This window comes from Salvelinus fontinalis, chromosome 18 (genome assembly GCF_029448725.1).
Source record: "Salvelinus fontinalis isolate EN_2023a chromosome 18, ASM2944872v1, whole genome shotgun sequence".
NCBI lineage: Eukaryota > Metazoa > Chordata > Actinopteri > Salmoniformes > Salmonidae > Salvelinus > Salvelinus fontinalis.
The window spans coordinates 58,185,623-58,209,101 of record NC_074682.1 but is presented as its reverse complement, the minus strand read 5'-3'; the positions used below and the strand labels follow the sequence as shown (position 1 = coordinate 58,209,101).

General features: G+C 48.6%; 1 protein-coding gene across 1 annotated transcript in view; it reads left to right on the top strand.

Annotated features, from left to right (window-relative positions):
• The window catches only part of slc6a11b (solute carrier family 6 member 11b), a 126,170-nt gene that overhangs the window by 23,813 nt on the left and 78,878 nt on the right, over positions 1–23,479 (top strand). Inside the window, exons 4-6 of the mRNA XM_055869915.1 lie at positions 404–544; positions 713–794; positions 15,273–15,405. Coding sequence (XP_055725890.1) covers positions 404–544; positions 713–794; positions 15,273–15,405 — 356 coding nt within the window. The remainder of the gene's footprint in view (positions 1–403; positions 545–712; positions 795–15,272; positions 15,406–23,479) is intronic.

Genomic DNA, 23,479 nt, shown 5'->3' with positions numbered 1-23,479 from the left:
CTCTCTGTATGTCCATGCCTATATAATCTCTCTGTCTGTTTCATGCCTATATAATCTCTCTGTCTGTTTCATGCCTATATAATCTCTCTGTATGTTTCATGCCTATATAATCTCTCTGTCTGTTTCATGCCTATATAATCTCTCTGTCTGTTTCATGCCTATATAATCTCTCTGTATGTCCATGCCTATATAATCTCTCTGTATGTCCATGCCTATATAATCTCTCTGTATGTCCATGCCTATATAATCTCTCTGTATGTTCATGCCTATATAATCTCTCTGTATGTTCATGCCTATGTAATCTCTCTGTATGTCCATGCCTATGTAATCTCTCTGTCTGTTTCATGCCTATATAATCTCTCTGTATGTCCATGCCTATATAATCTCTCTGTATGTTCTGCAGGTATTGGCTATGCGACCCAGGTGATCGTGGCCCATTTGAATGTGTATTATGTGGTTATCCTGTCCTGGGCTATCTTCTACCTGTTCAACTGCTTCACCACGGAGCTACCCTGGGCCTCGTGTGATCACTACTGGAACACAGGTGAGAACACATCTGTTCAGGTGAGACCCATAATGCATCCTGCTTCACCTGGGTCCTACTTGTTTAAAAAAAATTTTTTTATTTATTTATTCTATTCTAGTCTAGTCTGACCATCTACTTCCATGTTGTTCAATACTGAATATGTTCACTGTTTCTGTTTCCTTGTAGAGAACTGTGTGGATTTCCAGAGGAATGGCACCAATTTCACCTTCAACCCCAACGCCACCTCACCTGTCGTAGAGTTCTGGGAGTGAGTACATTGTTTTATAATATATACATACTGTACGTATAGTGTCAGCATCCAGGCTGTATCACAACCGGACGTGAACGGGAGTCCCATAGGACGGCGCACAATTGGCCCGGCGTCGTGCGGGTTTGGCCGGTGTAGGCTGTCATTGTGAATAAGAATTTGTTCTAAACTGACTTGCCTAGTTAACTAAAGGTTAAATAAAATAAAAAATAGATAAAATTTAATTTATAATGATACTGTATAGCTGAACTATACTATATAGCTGAACTATACTATATAGCTGAACTATACTATATAGCTGAACTATACTATATTATATAGCTGAACTATACTATACTATATAGCTGAACTATAATATATAGCTGAACTATACTATAGTATACTATATAGATGAACTATACTATACTGTATAGCTGAACTATAGTATATAGCTGAACTATACTATATAGCTGAACTATACTATATAGCTGACCTATATTATACTATATAGCTTTATTATATTATACTGTATAGCTGAACTATATTATATAGCTGACCTATATTATACTATATAGCTTTATTATATTATACTGTATAGCTGAACTATATTATATAGCTGACCTATATTATACTATATAGCTTTATTATATTATACTGTATAGATGAACTATAGTATACTATATAGCTGAACTATACTATATAGCTGAACTATACTATAGTATACTATATAGATGAACTATACTATACCATATAGCTGAACTATAGTATATAGCTGAACTATATTATACTATATAGCTGAACTATACTATATAGCTGACCTATACTATACTATATAGCTGAACTATACTATACTATATAGCTGAACTATACTATATAGCTGAACTATACTATACTATATTGCTGAAGTATACTATACTATATAGCTGAACTATACTATATAGCTGAACTATACTATACTATATTGCTGAAGTATACTATAGTATACTATATAGCTGAACTATACTATATTGTATAGCTGAACTATACTATACTATATTGCTGAAGTATACTATATTATATGAAGTATACTATATTATATGAAGTATACTATATTATATGAAGTATACTATATTGCTGAAGTATACTATATTATATGAAGTATACTATATTATATGAAGTATACTATATTATATGAAGTATACTATATTGCTGAAGTATACTATACTATATAGCTGAACTATACTATATAGCTGAACTATACTATACTATATTGCTGAAGTATACTATACTATATAGCTGAACTATACTATACTATATTTCTGAAGTATACTATATTATATGAAGTATACTATATTATATGAAGTATACTATATTATATGAAGTATACTATATTATATGAAGTATACTATATTATATGAAGTATACTATATTATATGAAGTATACTATATTATATGAAGTATACTATATTATATGAAGTATACTATATTATATGAAGTATACTATGTTGAATGTCCTTCTTTATAAGCATGTTGAAAGTCTGTTGTTAGTTTTGTTTACAGTAAAATAGCATTGTATCTGGTCAAACACCATTTTTCCCAAAGGTTTACTAAGAATTGGTAACAGGCTGATTGGCTATTTGAGACAGTAAAGGAGGCTTTACTATTCTTGGGTAGAGGAATTACTTCTGCTTCCCTCCAGGCCTGAGGACACACACACTTTCTAGTTGGCTTAAATTGAAGATATGGCAAATAGGAGTGTCAATATCGTCCGTTATTATTCTCATTAATTTTCCAGCCACGTTGTCAGACTTCAAATTTACAATGCTTGTCTTTCATAATTTAAGCAGTTATACTTGGATGTGTAGTGTCAGCGTTTTGTTGTTGGCATGTCATGCCTAAATTTGCTAATCTTGCCAATGAAAAAAATTATTAAGTAGTTGGCAATATCAGTGGGGTTTTGTGATGAATGAGCCATCTGATTCAATGAATAAGGGAGCTGAGTTTGCCTTTTTGCCCAAAATGTCATTTAAGGTGCTCTAATGCTTTTTGTTATCATTCTTGTCATTTATCTTTTGTTTCATAGTACAGTTTCTTCTTTCGTTTTATTCAGTTTAGTCACATGATTTATCAATTTGCAGTACCTTTGCCAATCGGTCGTGCAGCCAGACTTTTTTGACATTCCTTTTGCATCATCCCTCTCAACCATACCATTTTTCAATTCCTCATAATCCAAGGGGATTTAACTGTTTTTACAGTCATTTTCTTAATGGGTTTATGCTTATTAGTAACTGGAATAAGCAATTTCATAAATGTGTCAAGTGCAGTGTCTGGTTGCTCCTCATTACACACCACGGAACAGCTTTAGTAAATATGTGATCAATACATGTTGTTGATTTCATTCCTGTGCTGTTTGTAAATACCCTGGTATGTTGACTGATAACCTGATCCAGGTTACAGGCACTAGTTACAGTTTGAAGCTTTTTCTTGAGTGGGCAGCTTGATGAAAGCCAGTCAATATTTAAATCACGCAGAAAATATACCTCTCTGTTGATATCACATTCATTATCAAGCATTTCACACGTTATCCAGATACTGACTGTTAGCACTTGGTGGTCTATAGCAGCTTCCCACCAGAATGGGCTTTAGGTGAGGCAGATGAACCTGTAGTCATATTACTTCAACAGTATTTAACATGAGATCCTCTCTAAGCTTTACAGGAATGTGGTTCTGAATATAAACGACAACACCTCCACCATTAGCATGTCTGTCTTTTTGGTAGATGTTATAAGCATGTTATAACCATGTATTGCTGCCACTGTATCACCAACGGTATTGTCTAAGTGAGTTTCAGAGACAGTCAGAATATAAATGTCATCTGTTACAAGTAAATTATTGACTTCATGAACCTTGTTTCTTATTAAGCTACATATGTTTACGTGGGCTGTTTTTAACACTTTTCTGGGATGCTTGATTGTTTTCATTGCTTTACTGGGAAGCGTATCAGAAGTAGACATGCTCAGGTTGTTTATGTTAATGCCTCAGTGATAACAGGCTGAGTTGGACTTCCTCCTAGGACACACCGCCTCAGTGATAACAGGCTGAGTTGGACTTCCTCCTAGGACACACCGCCTCAGTGATAACAGGCTGAGTTGGACTTCCTCCTAGGACACACCGCCTCAGTGATAACAGGCTGAGTTGGACTTCCTCCTAGGACACACCGCCTCAGTGATAACAGGCTGAGTTGGACTTCCTCCTAGGACACACTGCCTCAGTGATAACAGGCTGAGTTGGACTTCCTCCTAGGACACACCGCCTCAGTGATAACAGGCTGAGTTGGACTTCCTCCTAGGACACACCGCCTCAGTGATAACAGGCTGAGTTGCACACAGTGGACTTCCTCCTAGGACACACCGCCTCAGTGATAACAGGCTGAGTTGGACTTCCTCCTAGGACACACTGCCTCAGTGATAACAGGCTGAGTTGGACTTCCTCCTAGGACACACTGCCTCAGTGATAACAGGCTGAGTTGGACTTCCTCCTAGGACACACCGCCTCAGTGATAACAGGCTGAGTTGCACACAGTGGACTTCCTCCTAGGACACACCGCCTCAGTGATAACAGTGGACTTCCTCCTAGGACACACCGCCTCAGTGATAACAGGCTGAGCTGCACACAGTGGACTTCCTCCTAGGGCACACCGCCTCAGTGATAACAGGCTGAGTTGCACACAGTGGACTTCCTCCTAGGACACACCGCCTCAGTGATAACAGGCTGAGTTGCACACAGTGGACTTCCTCCTAGGACACACCGCCTCAGTGATAACAGGCTGAGTTGCACACAGTGGACTTCCTCCTAGGACACACTGCCTCAGTGATAACAGGCTGAGTTGCACACAGTGGACTTCCTCCTAGGACACACTGCCTCAGTGATAACAGGCTGAGTTGCACACAGTGGACTTCCTCCTAGGACACACTGCCTCAGTGATAACAGGCTGAGTTGCACACAGTGGACTTCCTCCTAGGACACACCGCCTCAGTGATAACAGGCTGAGTTGCACACAGTGGACTTCCTCCTAGGACACACCACCTCAGTGATAACAGGCTGAGTTGCACACAGTGGACTTCCTCCTAGGACACACTGCCTCAGTGATAACAGGCTGAGTTGCACACAGTGGACTTCCTCCTAGGGCACACCGCCTCAGTGATAACAGGCTGAGCTGCACACAGTGGACTTCCTCCTAGGACACACCGCCTCAGTGATAACAGGATGAGCTGCACACAGTGGACTTCCTCCTAGGACACACTGCCTCAGTGATAACAGGCTGAGCTGCACACAGTGGACTTCCTCCTAGGACACACTGCCTCAGTGATAACAGGCTGAGCTGCACACAGTGGACTTCCTCCTAGGACACACCGCCTCAGTGATAACAGGGTGAGTTGCACACAGTGGACTTCCTCCTAGGACACACTGCCTCAGTGATAACAGGCTGAGTTGCACACAGTGGACTTCCTCCTAGGACACACCACCTCAGTGATAACAGGGTGAGTTGCACACAGTGGACTTCCTCCTAGGACACACCACCTCAGTGATAACAGGCTGAGCTGCACACAGTGGACTTCCTCCTAGGGCACACTGCCTCAGTGATAACAGGCTGAGCTGCACACAGTGGACTTCCTCCTAGGACACACTGCCTCAGTGATAACAGGGTGAGTTGCACACAGTGGACTTCCTCCTAGGGCACACCGCCTCAGTGATAACAGGGTGAGTTGCACACAGTGGACTTCCTCCTAGGGCACACTGCCTCAGTGATAACAGGCTGAGTTGCACACAGTGGACTTCCTCCTAGGACACACCACCTCAGTGATAACAGGCTGAGTTGCACACAGTGGACTTCCTCCTAGGACACACCGCCTCAGTGATAACAGGGTGAGCTGCACACAGTGGACTTCCTCCTAGGACACACTGCCTCAGTGATAACAGGGTGAGTTGCACACAGTGGACTTCCTCCTAGGACACACTGCCTCAGTGATAACAGGCTGAGTTGCACACAGTGGACTTCCTCCTAGGGCACACTGCCTCAGTGATAACAGTGGACTTCCTCCTAGGACACACTGCCTCAGTGATAACAGTGGACTTCCTCCTAGGACACACTGCCTCAGTGATAACAGGGTGAGTTGCACACAGTGGACTTCCTCCTAGGACACACCGCCTCAGTGATAACAGGGTGAGCTGCACACAGTGGACTTCCTCCTAGGGCACACTGCCTCAGTGATAACAGGCTGAGTTGCACACAGTGGACTTCCTCCTAGGACACACCACCTCAGTGATAACAGGCTGAGCTGCACACAGTGGACTTCCTCCTAGAGCACACCGCCTCAGTGATAACAGGGGACTTCCTCCTAGGACACACTGCCTCAGTGATAACAGTGGACTTCCTCCTAGGGCACACCGCCTCAGTGATAACAGGCTGAGCTGCACACAGTGGACTTCCTCCTAGGACACACTGCCTCAGTGATAACAGTGGACTTCCTCCTAGGGCACACTGCCTCAGTGATAACAGGCTGAGTTGAACACAGTGGACTTCCTCCTAGGACACACCGCCTCAGTGATAACAGGGTGAGCTGCACACAGTGGACTTCCTCCTAGGACACACCGCCTCAGTGATAACAGTGGACTTCCTCCTAGGACACACCACCTCAGTGCTAACAGGCTGAGCTGCACACAGTGGACTTCCTCCTAGGACACACCGCCTCAGTGATAACAGTGGACTTCCTCCTAGGGCACACCGCCTCAGTGATAACAGGCTGAGCTGCACACAGTGGACTTCCTACTAGGACACACCGCCTCAGTGATAACAGTGGACTTCCTCCTAGGACACACCGCCTCAGTGATAACAGGGTGAGCTGCACACAGTGGACTTCCTCCTAGGACACACCGCCTCAGTGATAACAGGCTGAGTTGCACACAGTGGACTTCCTCCTAGGACACACCACCTCAGTGATAACAGGCTGAGCTGCACACAGTGGACTTCCTCCTAGGACACACCGCCTCAGTGATAACAGGCTGAGCTGCACACAGTGGACTTCCTCCTAGGACACACTGCCTCAGTGATAACAGGGTGAGTTGCACACAGTGGACTTCCTCCTAGGACACACCGCCTCAGTGATAACAGGGTGAGCTGCACACAGTGGACTTCCTCCTAGAGCACACCGCCTCAGTGATAACAGGGGACTTCCTCCTAGGACACACTGCCTCAGTGATAACAGTGGACTTCCTCCTAGGGCACACCGCCTCAGTGATAACAGGCTGAGCGGCACACAGTGGACTTCCTCCTAGGACACACTGCCTCAGTGATAACAGTGGACTTCCTCCTAGGACACACTGCCTCAGTGATAACAGGCTGAGCTGCACACAGTGGACTTCCTCCTAGGGCACACCGCCTCAGTGATAACAGGCTGAGCTGCACACAGTGGACTTCCTCCTAGGACACACCGCCTCAGTGATAACAGTGGACTTCCTCCTAGGACACACCGCCTCAGTGATAACAGGCTGAGTTGCACACAGTGGACTTCCTCCTAGGACACACCGCCTCAGTGATAACAGTGGACTTCCTCCTAGGACACACTGCCTCAGTGCTAACAGGCTGAGCTGCACACAGTGGACTTCCTCCTAGGACACACCACCTCAGTGATAACAGTGGACTTCCTTCTAGGACACACCGCCTCAGTGATAACAGTGGACTTCCTCCTAGGGCACACCGCCTCAGTGATAACAGGCTGAGCTGCACACAGTGGACTTCCTCCTAGGACACACCGCCTCAGTGATAACAGTGGACTTCCTCCTAGGACACACCGCCTCAGTGATAACAGGCTGAGTTGCACACAGTGGACTTCCTCCTAGGACACACCGCCTCAGTGATAACAGTGGACTTCCTCCTAGGACACACTGCCTCAGTGCTAACAGGCTGAGCTGCACACAGTGGACTTCCTCCTAGGGCACACCGCCTCAGTGATAACAGTGGACTTCCTTCTAGGACACACCGCCTCAGTGATAACAGTATAACTCTGGTTCATAGGCACATGATTACTGCAGACAATAGCAGAGGCATTCAGGACAGTTAGAGGGACATAAATTAGGTTACTTACATTGTGTCTACCAACACCCCCTGGGATAATGTACATTTGCTGAAGCATTGTGATGACTCACTGTCACAATGGTAGGGATTAACTGGGGTCATTGATAAGTCAATGTCTCAACACAGCCTTATAATTTGTATTTTTTTTTACTTAAACTAGGCAAGTCAGTTAAGAACAAATTCTTATTTTCAGTGGGTTAACTGCCTGTTCAGGGGCAGAATGACAGATTTGTACCTTGTCAGCTCGGGGATTTGAACTTGCAACCTTTCGGTTACTAGTCCAACGCTCTAACCACTAGGCTACCCTGCCGCCCCAATAAAGCTGTGAAAGGATCCAGGAACACAAATGATTTGGGTGGATCCCATCCTCCTTTATAAAACAAGCTTTTATTCCATAAGGTATCAAAATTGACAGTACATGTTAACCCCACGGAGCTGCATTAGTCTCGTAGCCAGTTATGGAGGCCTAACCATCTGCTGAACTGTTCAATACCATGACTTAGGGAGGGCACAGGGCCAGATATTATGGGGCGTTTGTTGGTGTCAAGCAGAGAACCAGTCAGTTCTGTAAAATCCATCTTCAGCTGTTCTGAGCTGTCCTTCACAATGTCCTTGAATCCCACATGAACTATGATAGACTCAATTTCCTGATGCTGGTTTAAAATGTTTGGGAGCAGCTTATTGATGTCCTGATGCTGGTTTAAAATGTTTGGGAACAGCTTATTGATGTCCTGATGCTGGTTTAAAATGTTTGGGAACAGCTTATTGATGTCCTGATGCTGGTTTAAAATGTTTGGGAGCAGCTTATTGATGTCCTGATGCTGGTTTAAAATGTTTGGGAACAGCTTATTGATGTCCTGATGCTGGTTTAAAATGTTTGGGAGCAGCTTATTGATGTCCTGATGCTGGTTTAAAATGTTTGGGAGCAGCTTATTGATGTCCTGATGCTGGTTTAAAATGTTTGGGAGCAGCTTATTGATGCCCTGATGCTGGTTTAAAATGTTTGGGAACAGCTTATTGATGTCCTGATGCTGGTTTAAAATGTTTGGGAGCAGCTTATTGATGTCCTGATGCTGGTTTAAAATGTTTGGGAGCAGCTTATTGATGTCCTGATGCTGGTTTAAAATATTTGGGAGCAGCTTATTGATGTCCTGATGCTGGTTTAAAATGTTTGGGAGCAGCTTATTGATGCCCTGATGCTGGTTTAAAATGTTTGGGAACAGCTTATTGATGTCCTGATGCTGGTTTAAAATGTTTGGGAGCAGCTTATTGATGTCCTGATGCTGGTTTAAAATGTTTGGGAGCAGCTTATTGATGTCCTGATGCTGGTTTAAAATGTTTGGGAACAGCTTATTGATGTCCTGATGCTGGTTTAAAATGTTTGGGAGCAGCTTATTGATGTCCTGATGCTGGTTTAAAATATTTGGGAGCAGCTTATTGATGTCCTGATGCTGGTTTAAAATGTTTGGGAGCAGCTTATTGATGTCCTGATGCTGGTTTAAAATGTTTGGGAACAGCTTATTGATGTCCTGATGCTGGTTTAAAATGTTTGGGAGCAGCTTATTGATGTCCTGATGCTGGTTTAAAATGTTTGGGAGCAGCTTATTGATGTCCTGATGCTGGTTTAAAATGTTTGGGAGCAGCTTATTGATGTCCTGATGCTGGTTTAAAATGTTTGGGAGCAGCTTATTGATGTCCTGATGCTGGTTTAAAATGTTTGGGAGCAGCTTATTGATGTCCTGATGCAGGTTTATAATGTTTGGGAGCAGCTTATTGATGTCCTGATGCTGGTTTAAAATGTTTGGGAGCAGCTTATTGATGTCCTGATGCAGGTTTATAATGTTTGGGAGCAGCTTATTAATGTCCTGATGCTGGTTTAAAATGTTTGGGAGCAGCTTATTGATGTCCTGATGCTGGTTTATAATGTTTGGGAGCAGCTTATTGATGTCCTGTCCTCGTGCTCCTGGATAGCATACCGTTTTAGCTCCAGGGACTGAGACATGTCTCACCGTTGAACTGTCCAATACAACTGCTGCTGATGGGGGATGGAAAAATCTGCCCATTCCTACCCCTCACACAATTTGTTGAACCTTTCACTGGCCAGGATAGCGTAGGCCTGCTGCCTTCTGGCGATAGGTCCAGTCCTCCCACAGCAGACGGTGCCCCATCAAATCCAGAGAGAGGGATAAGGAGCCGAACTCGAAGCCGCTGCTGGAGTTCAGAGTTCAGCACAGCCATCGCAGACACAGGTAGTCCCAGAGATGAAAGCACAGGTAGATCAGGCACCAGCTATTCCTCAGCCATCGCAGACACAGGCAGTCCCAGAGATGAAAGCACAGGTAGATCAGGCACCAGCTATTCCTCATGTCAATCTGCGCCGAACCTGGAACATGGGAACTCCGGAATGTCAATATTGTCCCGCATAAGAGAGTAGTAAACACAGCTTCTACAACGCTGGAAACGTTGGCTATTCCAGGTGAAACGGGCTCCATTGTAACCTCGCTAGCTATATCCCTGTGGCTACTGTACGTGTAGCCATCCTACTGTGACTGTGACTCCAGCAGATTTAAAGTCAATTCCATTTAAATTCCAGTCAATTCAGGAAGTACAATGAATTTCAAATTCCAATTATTTTCAATGCTTTTCAGTTAGCAACATTTGGAATTTGGTTTACTTTTTGAATTGACTGGAATTGAAATGGAATTGACCCCAATCCTGAGCTCTAGTACATTAGCGTATATGTAGACAGGTCGGTTTGGCTACAGTATTCCGGTCAAACTGAGGGAAAACTCAGTGTGCATGTCACGATCGTGTAGGGGATTTACGGACCAAAATGCAGCAGTTGGAAAATAAGCCATCTTCTTTATTAATACCACGAAGATGAACACGACACAAAACTCTATACAAACTAACAAAACGACCGTGAAGCTACAAACGTTGTGCACATACATACAGGCTACAAACGTTCTACATAGACAATTACTCACAACCAATGAGAGCCTATGGCTACCCTAAATAAGGCTCCCAATCAGAGACAACCGAAATCAGCTGTCTCTAATTGGGAACTCATTCAGGTAACCATAGACTCTCCTGGACAACTAAACATACATAGACAACGCTAGACATCTACACTCAACACAAACCCATATACTACACCCCATAACCCCTTTACCATATAAACACCCAAAACTAACAAAACATAAACATTCCCCATGTCACACCCTGACCTAACTAAAATAATAAAGAAAACAAAGAATACTAAGGCCAGGGCGTGACAGTGCAACCCAAGAGCACTGACAAGCAATTTCCCATAGCCTACAATTGACATACTTAACCATTTCCCACAATAATTTTGTCAGTCATTTTAAATTGCTCACTGTCTACCAGCGTCAGTGGAGCTCTTACACAGTCGGAGATGTTATGATGGGGAGACAAATCTGCTCGTGTCAGCACGTTGTGTTGTTGGGAGCAGGATTCCTGTCTGGCTGCCAAAGGGCAGGCGGCCATAGAGGAGATGGCAAGGCTACTGTATTACTGCTAGGCTCTGCCCCAAATGTCACACTATTTCCTATATAGTGCACTATCCATAGGGCCTTGATCAAAAGTGGTGCATTATATAGGGAATAGGGTGTGTTTTGGGACACACATAGCCTGGTTCCTCTCTAGGTTTCTTCCTAGGTTTTGGCCTTTCTAGGGAGTTTTTCCTAGCCACCGTGCTTCTACACCTGCATTGCTTGCTGTTTTGGGGGTTTTAGGCTGGGTTTCTGTACAGCACTTTGAGATATCAGCTGATGTAAGAAGGGCTATATAAATACATTTGATTTGATTTGATTAAGGATATGAAATGCTACTATATGATATCTCTCTGAACCTGGACAATCGTTGACCCGGCTATAGGAGCGATGCCAAACAGCTATCAAACGCTCATAGTCATCTACTCTAGGAGCATGTTGAGTCAAAGTACCGTAGCAAAACCCTGTTTGGTTACCTGGCGTATTCATTCAGAGGTTAGCCTATCCTATGGTTGGCCTATTCAGAGGTTAGCCTATCCTATGGTTAGCCTATTCAGAGGTTAGCCTATCATATGGTTAGCCTATTCAGAGGTTAGCTTATCCTATGGTTAGCCTATTCAGAGGTTAGCCTATCCTATGGTTAGCCTATTCAGAGGTTAGCCTATCTTATGGTTAGCCTATTCAGAGGTTAGCCTATCCTATGGTTAGCCTATTCAGAGGTTAGCCTATCCTATGGTTAGCCTATTCAGAGGTTAGCCTATCCTATGGTTAGCCTATTCAGAGGTTAGCCTATCCTATGGTTAGCCTATTCAGAGGTTAGCCTATCCTATGGTTAGCCTATTCAGAGGTTAGCCTATCCTATGGTTAGCCTATTCAGAGGTTAGCCTATCCTATGGTTAGCCTATTCAGAGGTTAGCCTATCCTATGGTTAGCCTATTCAGAGGTTAGCCTATCCTATGGTTAGCCTATTCAGAGGTTAGCTTATCCTATGGTTGGCCTATTCAGAGGTTAGCCTATCCTGTAGTTAGCCTATTCAGAGGTTAGCCTATCCTTTGGTTAGCCTATCCTTTGGTTAGCCTATTCAGAGGTTAGCCTATCCTTTCGTTAGCCTATTCAGAGGTTAGCCTATCCTATGGTTAGCCTATTCAGAGGTTAGCCATAATAGTTTCATTTTATTTACAATATCAAGATACCATATTTTACAGTATACTAGTTTCATGCTTCTTACAGTATCGTCATGTCATATTTTACAGTATACTAGTTTCATGCCAATTACAGTATCGTCATGTCATATTTTACAGTATACTAGTTTCATGCTACTTACAGTATCGTCATGTCAAATTTTACAGTATACTAGTTTCATGCTACTTACAGTATCGTGGTGTTACATTTCAGAAAGTGTTGCTAGTTTTGTGAGGTCAGCATTGTCCGTTCATGGACTCCATGGCAGCCATATTGAAATACAGTGAAGTCACTTGGTATTCTCTGTGGATGTCTTTCTGGCCTGGTCCCAAACCTTAAGACTGGAACCAGGGCCAGACTGGTCCTGAATCTGCATGTGATATCTTGCCAACGCTTATGGTCATTGACATGCATGACAACTCAGCTATAGATCACAAACTGCTCTGGGACCAGTCATGCCGAACAGCACTTTAACAGATCTGGGACCAGTGTGGCTCTAGTTCAACTCTTAAGGTCATTGTCATGCCAAACAGGACTTTAACAGATCTGTGACCGGTGTGGCTCTAGTTCAACTCTTAAGGTCATTGTCATGCCAAACAGGACTTTAACAGATCTGTGACCAGTATGGCTCTCGTTCAACTCTTAAGGTCATTGTCATGCCAAACAGCACTTTAACAGATCTGGGACCAGTATGGCTCTCGTTCAACTCTTAAGGTCATTGTCATGCCAAACAGCACTTTAACAGATCTGGGACCGGGCTAGAGCCAGGTCTGGCGTTTGATTCTTGTTCAGGCAGGACCCCAGTCAGGACCCCAGTCAGGACCCCAGTCAGGACCCCAGTCAGGACTCCAGTCAGGACTCCAGTCAGGACCCCAGTCAGGACCCCAGTCAGGACTCCAGTCAGGACTCCAGTCAGGACTCCAGTCAGGACCCCAGTCAGGACCCCAGTCAGGACCCCAGTCAGGACTCCAGTCAGGACCCCAGTCAGGACCCCAGTCAGAACTCCAGTCAGGACCCCAGTCAGGACTCCAGTCAGGACCCCAGTCAGGACTCCAGTCAGGACCCCAGTCAGGACCCCAGTCAGGACTCCAGTCAGGACCCCAGTCAGGACCCCAGTCAGGACCCCAGTCAGGACTCCAGTCAGGACCCCAGTCAGGACTCCAGTCAGGACCCCAGTCAGGATCCCAGTCAGGACTCCAGTCAGGACTCCAGTCAGGACCCCAGTCAGGACCCCAGTCAGGACTCCAGTCAGGACCCCAGTCAGGACTCCAGTCAGGACTCCAGTCAGGACCCCAGTCAGGACCCCAGTCAGGACCCCAGTCAGGACCCCAGTCAGGACCCCAGGCAGCACTGGAAGACTTATTAGCTGCCACTCCAACTCCAGAGTAGTGAAATAACGAGACTGGTTTCAACAGTGTTCTGCCCTGGGCCATGGGTTCTCTGGATACTGGACCCTGGGTTCTCTGGATACTGGGGCCTGGTTTCTCTGGGTACTGGGCTCCCTGGTTACTGGGCCCTGGGCTCCCTGAGTACTGGGCCCTGGGCTCCCTGGGTACTGGGCCCTGGATTCTCTGGGTACTCAGCCTTGGGTACTGGGCCCTGGGTTCTCTGGGTTCTCTGGGTACTGGGCCCTGGGTTCTCTGGGTACCGGGCCCTGGGTTCCCTGGGTACTGGGCCCTGGGTTCTCTGGGTACTGAGCCCTGGGTTTTCTGGGTACTCGGCCCTGGGTTCTCTGGGTACTCGGCCCTGGGTTCTCTGGGTACTGGGTCCTGGGTTCTCTGGGTACTGGGCCCTGGATTCTCTGGGTACTGGGCCCTGGGTTCTCTGGGTACTGGGCCATGGGTTCTCTGGGTACTGGGCCCTGGATTCTCTGGGTACTGGGTCCTGGGTTCTCTGGGTACTGGGTCCTGGGTTCTCTGGGTACTGGGCCCTGGGTTCTCTGGGTACTGGGTCCTGGGTTCTCTGGGTACTGGGTCCTGGGTTGTCTGGGTACTGGGTCCTGGGTTCTCTGTGTTCTCTGGGTACTGGGCCCTGGATTATCTGGGTACTGGGTCCTGGGTTCTCTGGGTACTGGGTCCTGGGTTCTCTGGGTACTGGGCCCTGGGTTCTCTGGGTTCTCTGGGTACTGGGTCCTGGGTTCTCTGTGTTCTCTGGGTACTGGGCCCTGGATTATCTGGGTACTGGGTCCTGGATTATCTGGGTACTGGGCCCTGGGTTCCCAGGGTAAAGGGTCCTGGGCTCCCTGGGTACTGGGCCCTGGGTTCTCTGGGTACTGGGTTCCCAGGGTAAAGGGTCCTGGGCTCCCTGGGTACTGGGCCCTGGGTTCTCTGGGTTCTCCGGATACCGAGCCCTGGTTTCTCTGGGTTATCTGGGTACTGGGTTCTCTGGTTGGGGGAACCCAGATGATCAATGACCAGGGTTGGACCCAGATCTCTACGGGCCTCTCTCTCTCTCACTGTAGACCCAGACACTCAATCACCTAATCACCTAATTGATAACGCACATGAAATATGTCATGATATCTCAGTATGTCTTGGGCAGTGTTGGGGGTGCAATCATCATTGAAATGCAATTGATCCCAACCACGGTTTAGGATGTCATGTCTAATGTTAAACAACATTAAAGCTAACTTTTTATAGAGATATTTTATTAATTCCTGATATGTTTTTTGTTTGTTTGTTGCTCAAACAGACGTCGTGTCCTCAAGATCTCCAGTGGGATTGAACACGTCGGCAAGCTACGCTGGGAACTGGCTCTGTGTCTGGCTCTGGCTTGGGTCATCTGCTACTTCTGCATATGGAAAGGGCCCAAATCCACCGGAAAGGTAACACATTTTTTCAATTAGCTATAACATATAACACCTAAGGCTGGAGTCAATCCGTATTGCGGAACATTGCCTTTAGATGTCGATCGAGCTCTGAAGCAGAGCTTCCTCGATACTTCCTGGATACGGTATTGAATTGAGTTACATGGAAGGTTCTGTGATCGAGCTCCGGAGCGGAGCTTCCTCGATACTTCCTGGATACGGTATTGAATTGAGTTACATGGAAGGTTCTGCAACTCTTTGAACAGGGATCTCAGTATTAGACTTCACTCATGGTGACAATATCACCGCATAGCACCACATATCACCGCCAATATTACCACATATCACCGCAATATCTTACCTGTTGTGTGAAATGGAAATGTGTCTTTGAAATGTGTCTGTGTGTGTGTGTGTGTGTGAGGGGGGGGGGCAATGATTTGGGTAAAACCTGTTACAAAGAAAGCTCTGTATATTCTTCTTCCTGTGTTAAGAACATTTAAGCAAGGGGGTCCTTTCGTCTTAACTCTGTCCTCTACCCAGAATGCACCTCTTCTCCTTATACTGCCCCCCCTCTCCTAACCTGCCAGCATCCAGCCAGAGAACTCCAGCATCTCTCAAATCAAATCAAATTGTATTTGTCAAATAGAACAGGTCGACGTTACAGTGAAATGCTTACTTACGAGCCCTTAACCAACAATGCAGTTTAAAAAAAATACGGATAAGAATAAGAAATAAAAGTAACAAGTAATTAAAGAGCAGCAGTAAAATAACAATAGTGAGACTGAATACAGGAGGTACCGGCACAGAGTCAATGTGCGGGGGCACTGGTGTCGAAGTAATGGAGATCATATATACATGTAGGTAGAGTTATTAAAGTGACTATGCATTGATAATAACAGACAGTAGCAGAAGCGTAGAAGAGGGGTGCAATGCAAATAGTCTAGGTAGCCATTTGACTAGATGTTCAGGAGTCTTCTGGCTTGGGGCTAGAAGCTGTTTAGAAGCCTCTTGGACCTAGACTTGGCGTTCCGGTACCGCTTGCTGTGCGGTAGCAGAGAAAACAGTTTATGACTAGGGTGGCTGGAGTCTTACATTTTTTTTAGGTCCTTCCTCTGACACCGCCTGGTATAGAGGTCCTGGATGGCAGGAAGCTTGGCCCCAGTGATGTACTGGGCCGTACACACTACCCTCTGTAGTGCCTTGCGGTCGGGGGTCGAGCAGTTGCCATACTAGCAGTGATGCAACCCGTCAGGATGCTTTCAATGATGCAGCTGTAGAACCTTTTGAGGATCTGAGGACCCATGCCAAATCTTTTAATTCTCCTGAGGGGGAATAGGTTTTGTCGTGCCCTCTTCACGACTGTCTTGGTGTGCTTGGACCATGTTAGTTTATTGGTGATGTGAACGCCAAGGAACTTGAAGCTCTTAACCTGCTCCACTACAGCCCCGTCAATGAGAATGGGGGCGTGCTCGATTCTCCTTTTCCTATAGTCCACAATCATCTCCTTTGTGTTGATCACGTTGAGGGAGAGGTTTGTAGACCTGGCACCACACGGTCAGGTCTCTGACCTTCTCCCTATAGGCTGTCTCATTGTCTATGTACATGGGGCAGGAGCCTCTAAGGTGCAGGGTTGAGTAGCCGGGTGGTAGCCGGCTAGTGATGGCTGTTTTAACAGTCTGATGGCCTTGAGATAGAAGCTGTTTTTCCAGTCTCTCGGTCCCAGCTTGGATGCACCTGTACTGACCTCGCCTTCTGGATGATAGTGGGGTGAACAGGCAGTGGCTCGGGTGGTTGTTGTCCTTGATGATCTTTTTTGGCCTTCCTTTGACATCGGGTGCTGTAGGTGTCCTGGAGGGCAGGTAGTGTGTCCCCGGTGATGCGTTGGGCAGACCGCACCACCCCTTCCATTGCCCCCAATGCAATACACCGTAATACACTAATACACTGCAATACACTGTAAATGGGATATATATTGGGTTGTAGAGAGAACTATTCTACCCATATCAGCGTTGGGTCAACCGTAACACCCTCTGGAGAGCCCTGCGGTTGTGGGCGGTGCAGTTACCGTACCAGACGGTGACACAACCCGACAGGATGCCCTCAATTGTGCATCTGTAAAAGATTGTGAGGGTCCTAGGGGCCAAGCTGAATTTCTTTCGCCTCCTGCGGTTGAGTAGGTGCTATTTCAGATTTTCAGGGATGTCCATTTCAGATTGTCAGTGATGTGTGTGCCGAGGAACTTGACTCTTTCCACCTTCTCCACTGCGTCCCGTCTATGTGGATAGTGGGGTGCTCCCTCTGCTGTTTTCTGAAGTCCACGATCAGCTCCTTCGTTTTGTTGACATTGAGGCAGAGGCGCCAGGGCCCTCACCTCCTCCATGTAGGCTGTCTCGTCATTGTTGCTAATCAGGCCAGCCAGCTGGTCTGTGCATGCTCTGAGGACGCGGCTTGGGATGCTGTCTGGGCCGACAGCCTTGCGCTGGTTAACACACTTCAATGTCTTACTCACGTCTGCCAGGGAGAACGAGAGCCCACAGTCCTTAGGAGTGGGCCACGTCGGTGGCACTGTGTTATCCTCAAAGCGGGCGAAGAAGGTGTTTAGCTTGTCCGGGAGCAAGACGTCGGTGTCCGCGACGGGGCTGGTTTTCCCTGTAGTCCGTGATTGTCTGTAGACCCTTGCCACATACATCTCATGTCCGAGCCGTTGAATTGCGACTTCATTTTGTCCCTATACTGACATTCTGCTTCTTTGATTGCCTTGTGGAGGGAATAACTACACTGTTTATATTCAGCTATATTCCCCGACCTCTTTCCATGGTTGAATGCGGTGGTTTGCGCTTTCAGTTTTGCGCGAATGCTGCCATCTATCCACGGTTTTCCTGGTCTGGGTAGGTGTTAATAGTCACAGTGGGAACAACATCACCTATACACTTTCTGACAAACTCAGTCACAGTTTCTGTGTATAATCAACATCCCCGTCCTCTCGCCGTGCCCCTCTCTCCCTGTCCCCTTCTCCGTGCTTTGTCCCCCTTCTCCGTCCCCCTCTCCGTGCCTCTCTCTCCCTGTCCCCCTCTCCACCCTCCCTGTCCCCCTCTCTGTGCCTTTTCCCCTTCTGTCCCCCTCTCCAAGTTCCCTATCCCCATCTCTGTGCCTCTCTCTCCCTGTCCCTCTCTCCAACCTCCCTGTCCCCTCTCCATGCCTCTCTTTCACTGTCCCCCTCTCCATGCTTTGTCCCCCTTCTCTGTCCCCCTTCTCCGTCCCCTCTCCGTGGCTCTCTCTCCCTGTCCCTCTCTCCAACCTCCCTGTCCCCCTCTCCAACCTCCCTGTCCCCTCTCCGTGCCTTGTCCCCTTCCGTCCCCCTCTCCAAGTTCCCTGTCCCCTCTCCGTGCCTTGTCCCCTTCCGTCCCCCTCTCCAAGTTCCCTGTCCCCTCTCTGTGCCTCTCTCTCCCTGTCCCTCTCTCCAACCACCCTGTCCCCCTCTCCATGCCTCTCTTTCCCTGTCCACCTCTCCATGCTTTGTCCCCCTTCTCCATCCCCCTCTCCGTGCCTCTCTCTCCCTGTCCCCCTCACCAACCTCCCTGTCCCCTCTCCGTGCCTTGTCCCCTTCTGTCCCCCTTTCCAAGTTCCCTGTCCCCTCTCTGTGCCTTGTCCCCTTCTGTCCCCCTCTCCAAGTTCCCTGTCCCCTCTCTGGGCCTTGTCCCCTTCTGTCCCCCTCTCCAAGTTCCCTGTCCCCTCTCTGTGCCTTGTCCCCTTCTGTCCCCCTCTCCAAGTTCCCTATCCCCATCTCTGTGCCTCTCTCTCCCTGTCCCTCTCCCCAACCTCCCTGTCCCCTCTCCATGCCTCTCTTTCCCTGTCCCCCTCTCCATGCTTTGTCCCCCTTCTCTGTCGCCCTCTCTGTCCCTCTCTCCGTGTCTCTCTCCCTGTCCCCCTATCCATCCTCCCTGTCCCCTCTCTGTGCCTCTCTCTCCCTGTCTCCCTCTCCAACTTCCCTGTCCCCCTCTCCGTGTCTTGTCCCCTTCCGTCCCCCTCTCCAAGTTCCCTGTTCCCCTCTCTGTGCCTCTCTCTCCCTGTCCCCCTCTCCAACCTCCCTGTCCCCCTCTCCGTGTCTTGTCCCCTTCCGTCCCCCACCCCAAGTTCCCTGTGCCCCTCTCTGTGCCTCTCTCTCCCTGTCCCCCTTTCCGTTCTTTGAGCCTCTCCTAGTCCCTTCCATTCTCCCTGCAGTCTTTAAGAAAGTAGAACAGATTCAATGAGCCAGAATGAGAAGGGGAGGAGAGAAAGAGAAATGAAGAGAGATGTGGAAAAATGAATGGGCTCACATTGTACAGGAGAAAAGGGGACTCGGCAGCGAAGGAGGCCTATATCTCCTGAAGAGTCTTTTGTCCCAACGTGAAGTAAGCCGAAAGAATGCTCCTTCATGGCCGGGTCTTTAGGGAACAGTCCAAGATTGATTTCTGCTTTCACTGAGAGGAAAGTAGAGCGTTCATGAGGGGCATGCAGAGTTCCTTCTCCTAGTTCACTCTCATTTCTTTCTCTCCTCTCTCTCTCTCTCTCTCTCTCTCTCTCTCTCCTCCTCACCTCTCTCCCCTCATCCTCTCTCTCTCTCCTCCTCACCTCTCTCCCCTCATCCTCTCTCTCTCTCCTCCTCACCTCTCTCCCCTCATCCTCTCTCTCTCCTCCTCACCTCTCTCCCCTCATCCTCTCTCTCTCTCCTCCTCACCTCTCTCCCCTCATCCTCCTTCTCTCTTCTCCTCACCTCTCTCCCCTCATCCTGTCTCTCTCTCCCCTCCTCACCTCTCTCCCCTCCTCTCCTCTCGCTCTCTCTCCTCCTCACCTCTCTCCCCTCATCCTCTCTCTCTCCCCTCCTCACCTCTCTCCCCTCATCCTCTCTCTCTCTCCTCCTCACCTCTCTCCCCTCATCCTCTCTCTCTCCCCTCCTCACCTCTCTCCCCTCATCCTCTCTCTCTCTCCTCCTCACCTCTCTCCCCTCATCCTGCTTCTCTCTTCTCCTCACCTCTCTCCCCTCATCCTGTCTCTCTCTCCCCTCCTCACCTCTCTCCCCTCCTCTCCTCTCTCTCTCTCTCCTCCTCACCTCTCTCCCCTCATCCTCTCTCTCTCCCCTCCTCACCTCTCTCCCCTCATCCTCTCTCTCTCCTCCTCACCTCTCTCCCCTCATCCTCTCTCTCTCCCCTCCTCACCTCTCTCCCCTCATCCTCTCTCTCTCTCCTCCTCACCTCTCTCCCCTCATCCTCTCTCTCCCCCCTCCTCACCTCTCTCCTCCTCATCCTCTCTCTCTCTCCTCCTCACCTCTCTCCCCTCATCCTCTCTCTCTCTCCTCCTCACCTCTCTCCCCTCATCCTCTCTCTCTCCTCCTCATCCTCTCTCTCTCCCCTCCTCACCTCTCTCTCTCCTCCTCACCTCTCTCCTCCTCACCTCTCTCCCCTCATCCTCTCTCTCTCCTCCTCATCCTATCTCTCTCCCCTCCTCACCTCTCTCTCTCCTCCTCACCTCTCTCCCCTCATCCTCTCTCTCTCCTCCTCACCTCTCTCCCCTCATCCTCTCTCTCTCCCCTCCTCACCTCTCTCCCCTCACCCTCTCTCTCTCCCCTCCTCACCTCTCTCCCCTCATCCTCTCTCTCTCCCCTCCTCATCCTCACTCTCTCCCCTCCTCACCTCTCTCCCCTCCTCTCCTCTCTCTCTCTCTCTCTCTCTCTCCTCCTCACCTCTCTCCCCTCATCCTCTCTCTCTCTCCTCCTCACCTCTCTCCCCTCATCCTCTCTCTCTCTCTCCCCTCCTCACCTCTCTCCCCTCATCCTCTCTCTCTCTCCTCCTCACCTCTCTCCCCTCATCCTCTCTCTCTCCTCCTCACCTCTCTCCCCTCATCCTCTCTCTCTCTCCCCTCCTCACCTCTCTCCCCTCACCCTCTCTCTCTCCCCTCCTCACCTCTCTCCCCTCATCCTCTCTCTCTCCCCTCCTCATCCTCTCTCTCTCCCCTCCTCACCTCTCTCCCCTCCTCTCCTCTCTCTCTCTCTCTCTCTCCTCCTCACCTCTCTCCCCTCATCCTCTCTCTCTCCCCTCCTCATCCTCTCTCTCTCCCCTCCGCATCCTCTCTCTCTCCTCCTCACCTCTCTCCCCTCATCCTCTCTCTCTCCTCCTCACCTCTCTCCCCTCATCCTCTCTCTCTCTCCCCTCCTCACCTCTCTCCCCTCATCCTCTCTCTCTCCCCTCCTCTCTCTCTCTCCCCTCCTCTCTCTCTCTCTCTCTCCTCCTCACCTCTCTCCCCTCATCCTCTCTCTCTCCCCTCCTCACCTCTCTCCCCTCCTCTCCTCTCTCTCTCTCTCTCCTCCTCACCTCTCTCCCCTCATCCTCTCTCTCTCCCCTCCTCATCCTCTTTCTCTCCCCTCCTCACCTCTCTCCCCTCCTCTCCTCTCTCTCTCTCTCTCTCTCCTCCTCACCTCTCTCCCCTCATCCTCTCTCTCTCCCCTCCTCTCTCTCTCTCTCCCCTCCTCACCTCTCTCCCCTCATCCTCTCTCTCCCCCCTCCTCACCTCTCTCCTCCTCATCCTCTCTCTCTCTCCTCCTCACCTCTCTCCCCTAATCCTCTCTCTCTCCTCCTCACCTCTCTCCCCTCATCCTCTCTCTCTCCTCCTCATCCTCTCTCTCTCCCCTCCTCACCTCTCTCTCCCCTCCTCACCTCTCTCCCCTCCTCTCCTCTCTCTCTCTCTCTCTCTCTCTCTCCTCCTCACCTCTCTCCACTCATCCTCTCTCTCTCTCTCTCCTCCTCACCTCTCTCCCCTCCTCTCCTCTCTCTCTCCCCTCCTCACCTCTCTCCCCTCCTCTCCTCTCTCTCTCTCTCTCTCTCTCCTCCTCATCCTCTCTCTCTCCCCTCCTCACCTCTCCCCTCCTCTCCTCTCTCTCTCTCTCTCTCCCCTCCTCATCCTCTCTCTCTCCCCTCCTCACCTCTCTCCCCTCCTCTCCTCTCTCTCTCTCTCTCTCTCCTCCTCACCTCTCTCCCCTCATCCTCTCTCTCTCTCTCCCCTCCTCACCTCTCTCCCCTCCTCTCCTCTCTCTCTCTCTCTCTCTCTCTCTCCCCTCCTCACCTCTCTCCCCTCCTCTCCTCTCTCTCTCTCTCTCTCCCCTCCTCACCTCTCTCCCCTCCTCTCCTCTCTCTCTCTCTCTCTCCCCTCCTCATCCTCTCTCTCTCCCCTCCTCACCTCTCTCCCCTCCTCTCCTCTCTCTCTCTCTCTCTCTCTCCTCCTCACCTCTCTCCCCTCATCCTCTCTCTCTCTCTCCCCTCCTCACCTCTCTCCCCTCCTCTCCTCTCTCTCTCTCTCTCTCTCTCTCCCCTCCTCACCTCTCTCCCCTCCTCTCCTCTCTCTCTCTCTCTCTCACCTCACCTCTCTCCCCTCATCCTCTCTCTCTCTCTCTCCTCCTCACCTCTCTCCCCTCCGCATCCTCTCTCTCTCCTCCTCACCTCTCTCCCCTCATCCTCTCTCTCTCTCCCCTCATCCTCTCTCTCTCTCTCTCTCTCTCTCTCCTCCTCACCTCTCTCCCCTCATCCTCTCTCTCTCTCCCCTCCTCACCTCTCTCCCCTCATCCTCTCTCTCTCCCCTCCTCACCTCTCTCCCCTCCTCTCCTCTCTCTCTCTCTCTCCTCCTCACCTCTCTCCCCTCATCCTCTCTCTCTCTCCTCCTCACCTCTCTCCCCTCATCCTCTCTCTCTCCTCCTCACCTCTCTCCCCTCATCCTCTCTCTCTCCTCCTCACCTCTCTCCCCTCATCCTCTCTCTCTCTCCTCCTCACCTCTCTCCCCTCATCCTCTCTCTCTCTCCTCCTCACCTCTCTCTCTCTCTCTCTAGATGTACAGTGAGCTCCAAAAGTATTGGGACAGTGACCCAAATTACACCCCTTTTTGTACACAGTCCCCCCATTTTAGGGGACCAAAAGTATTGAGACAAATTCACTTATATGTGTATTAACGTAGTATAAAAGTAAAGTATTTGGTTCCATATTCAATGAATACATCAAGCTTGTGACTCTGGTTGTGTTTCAGATGATTTTGTGCCCAATAGAAATTAATGGTAAATATTTGTATTGTG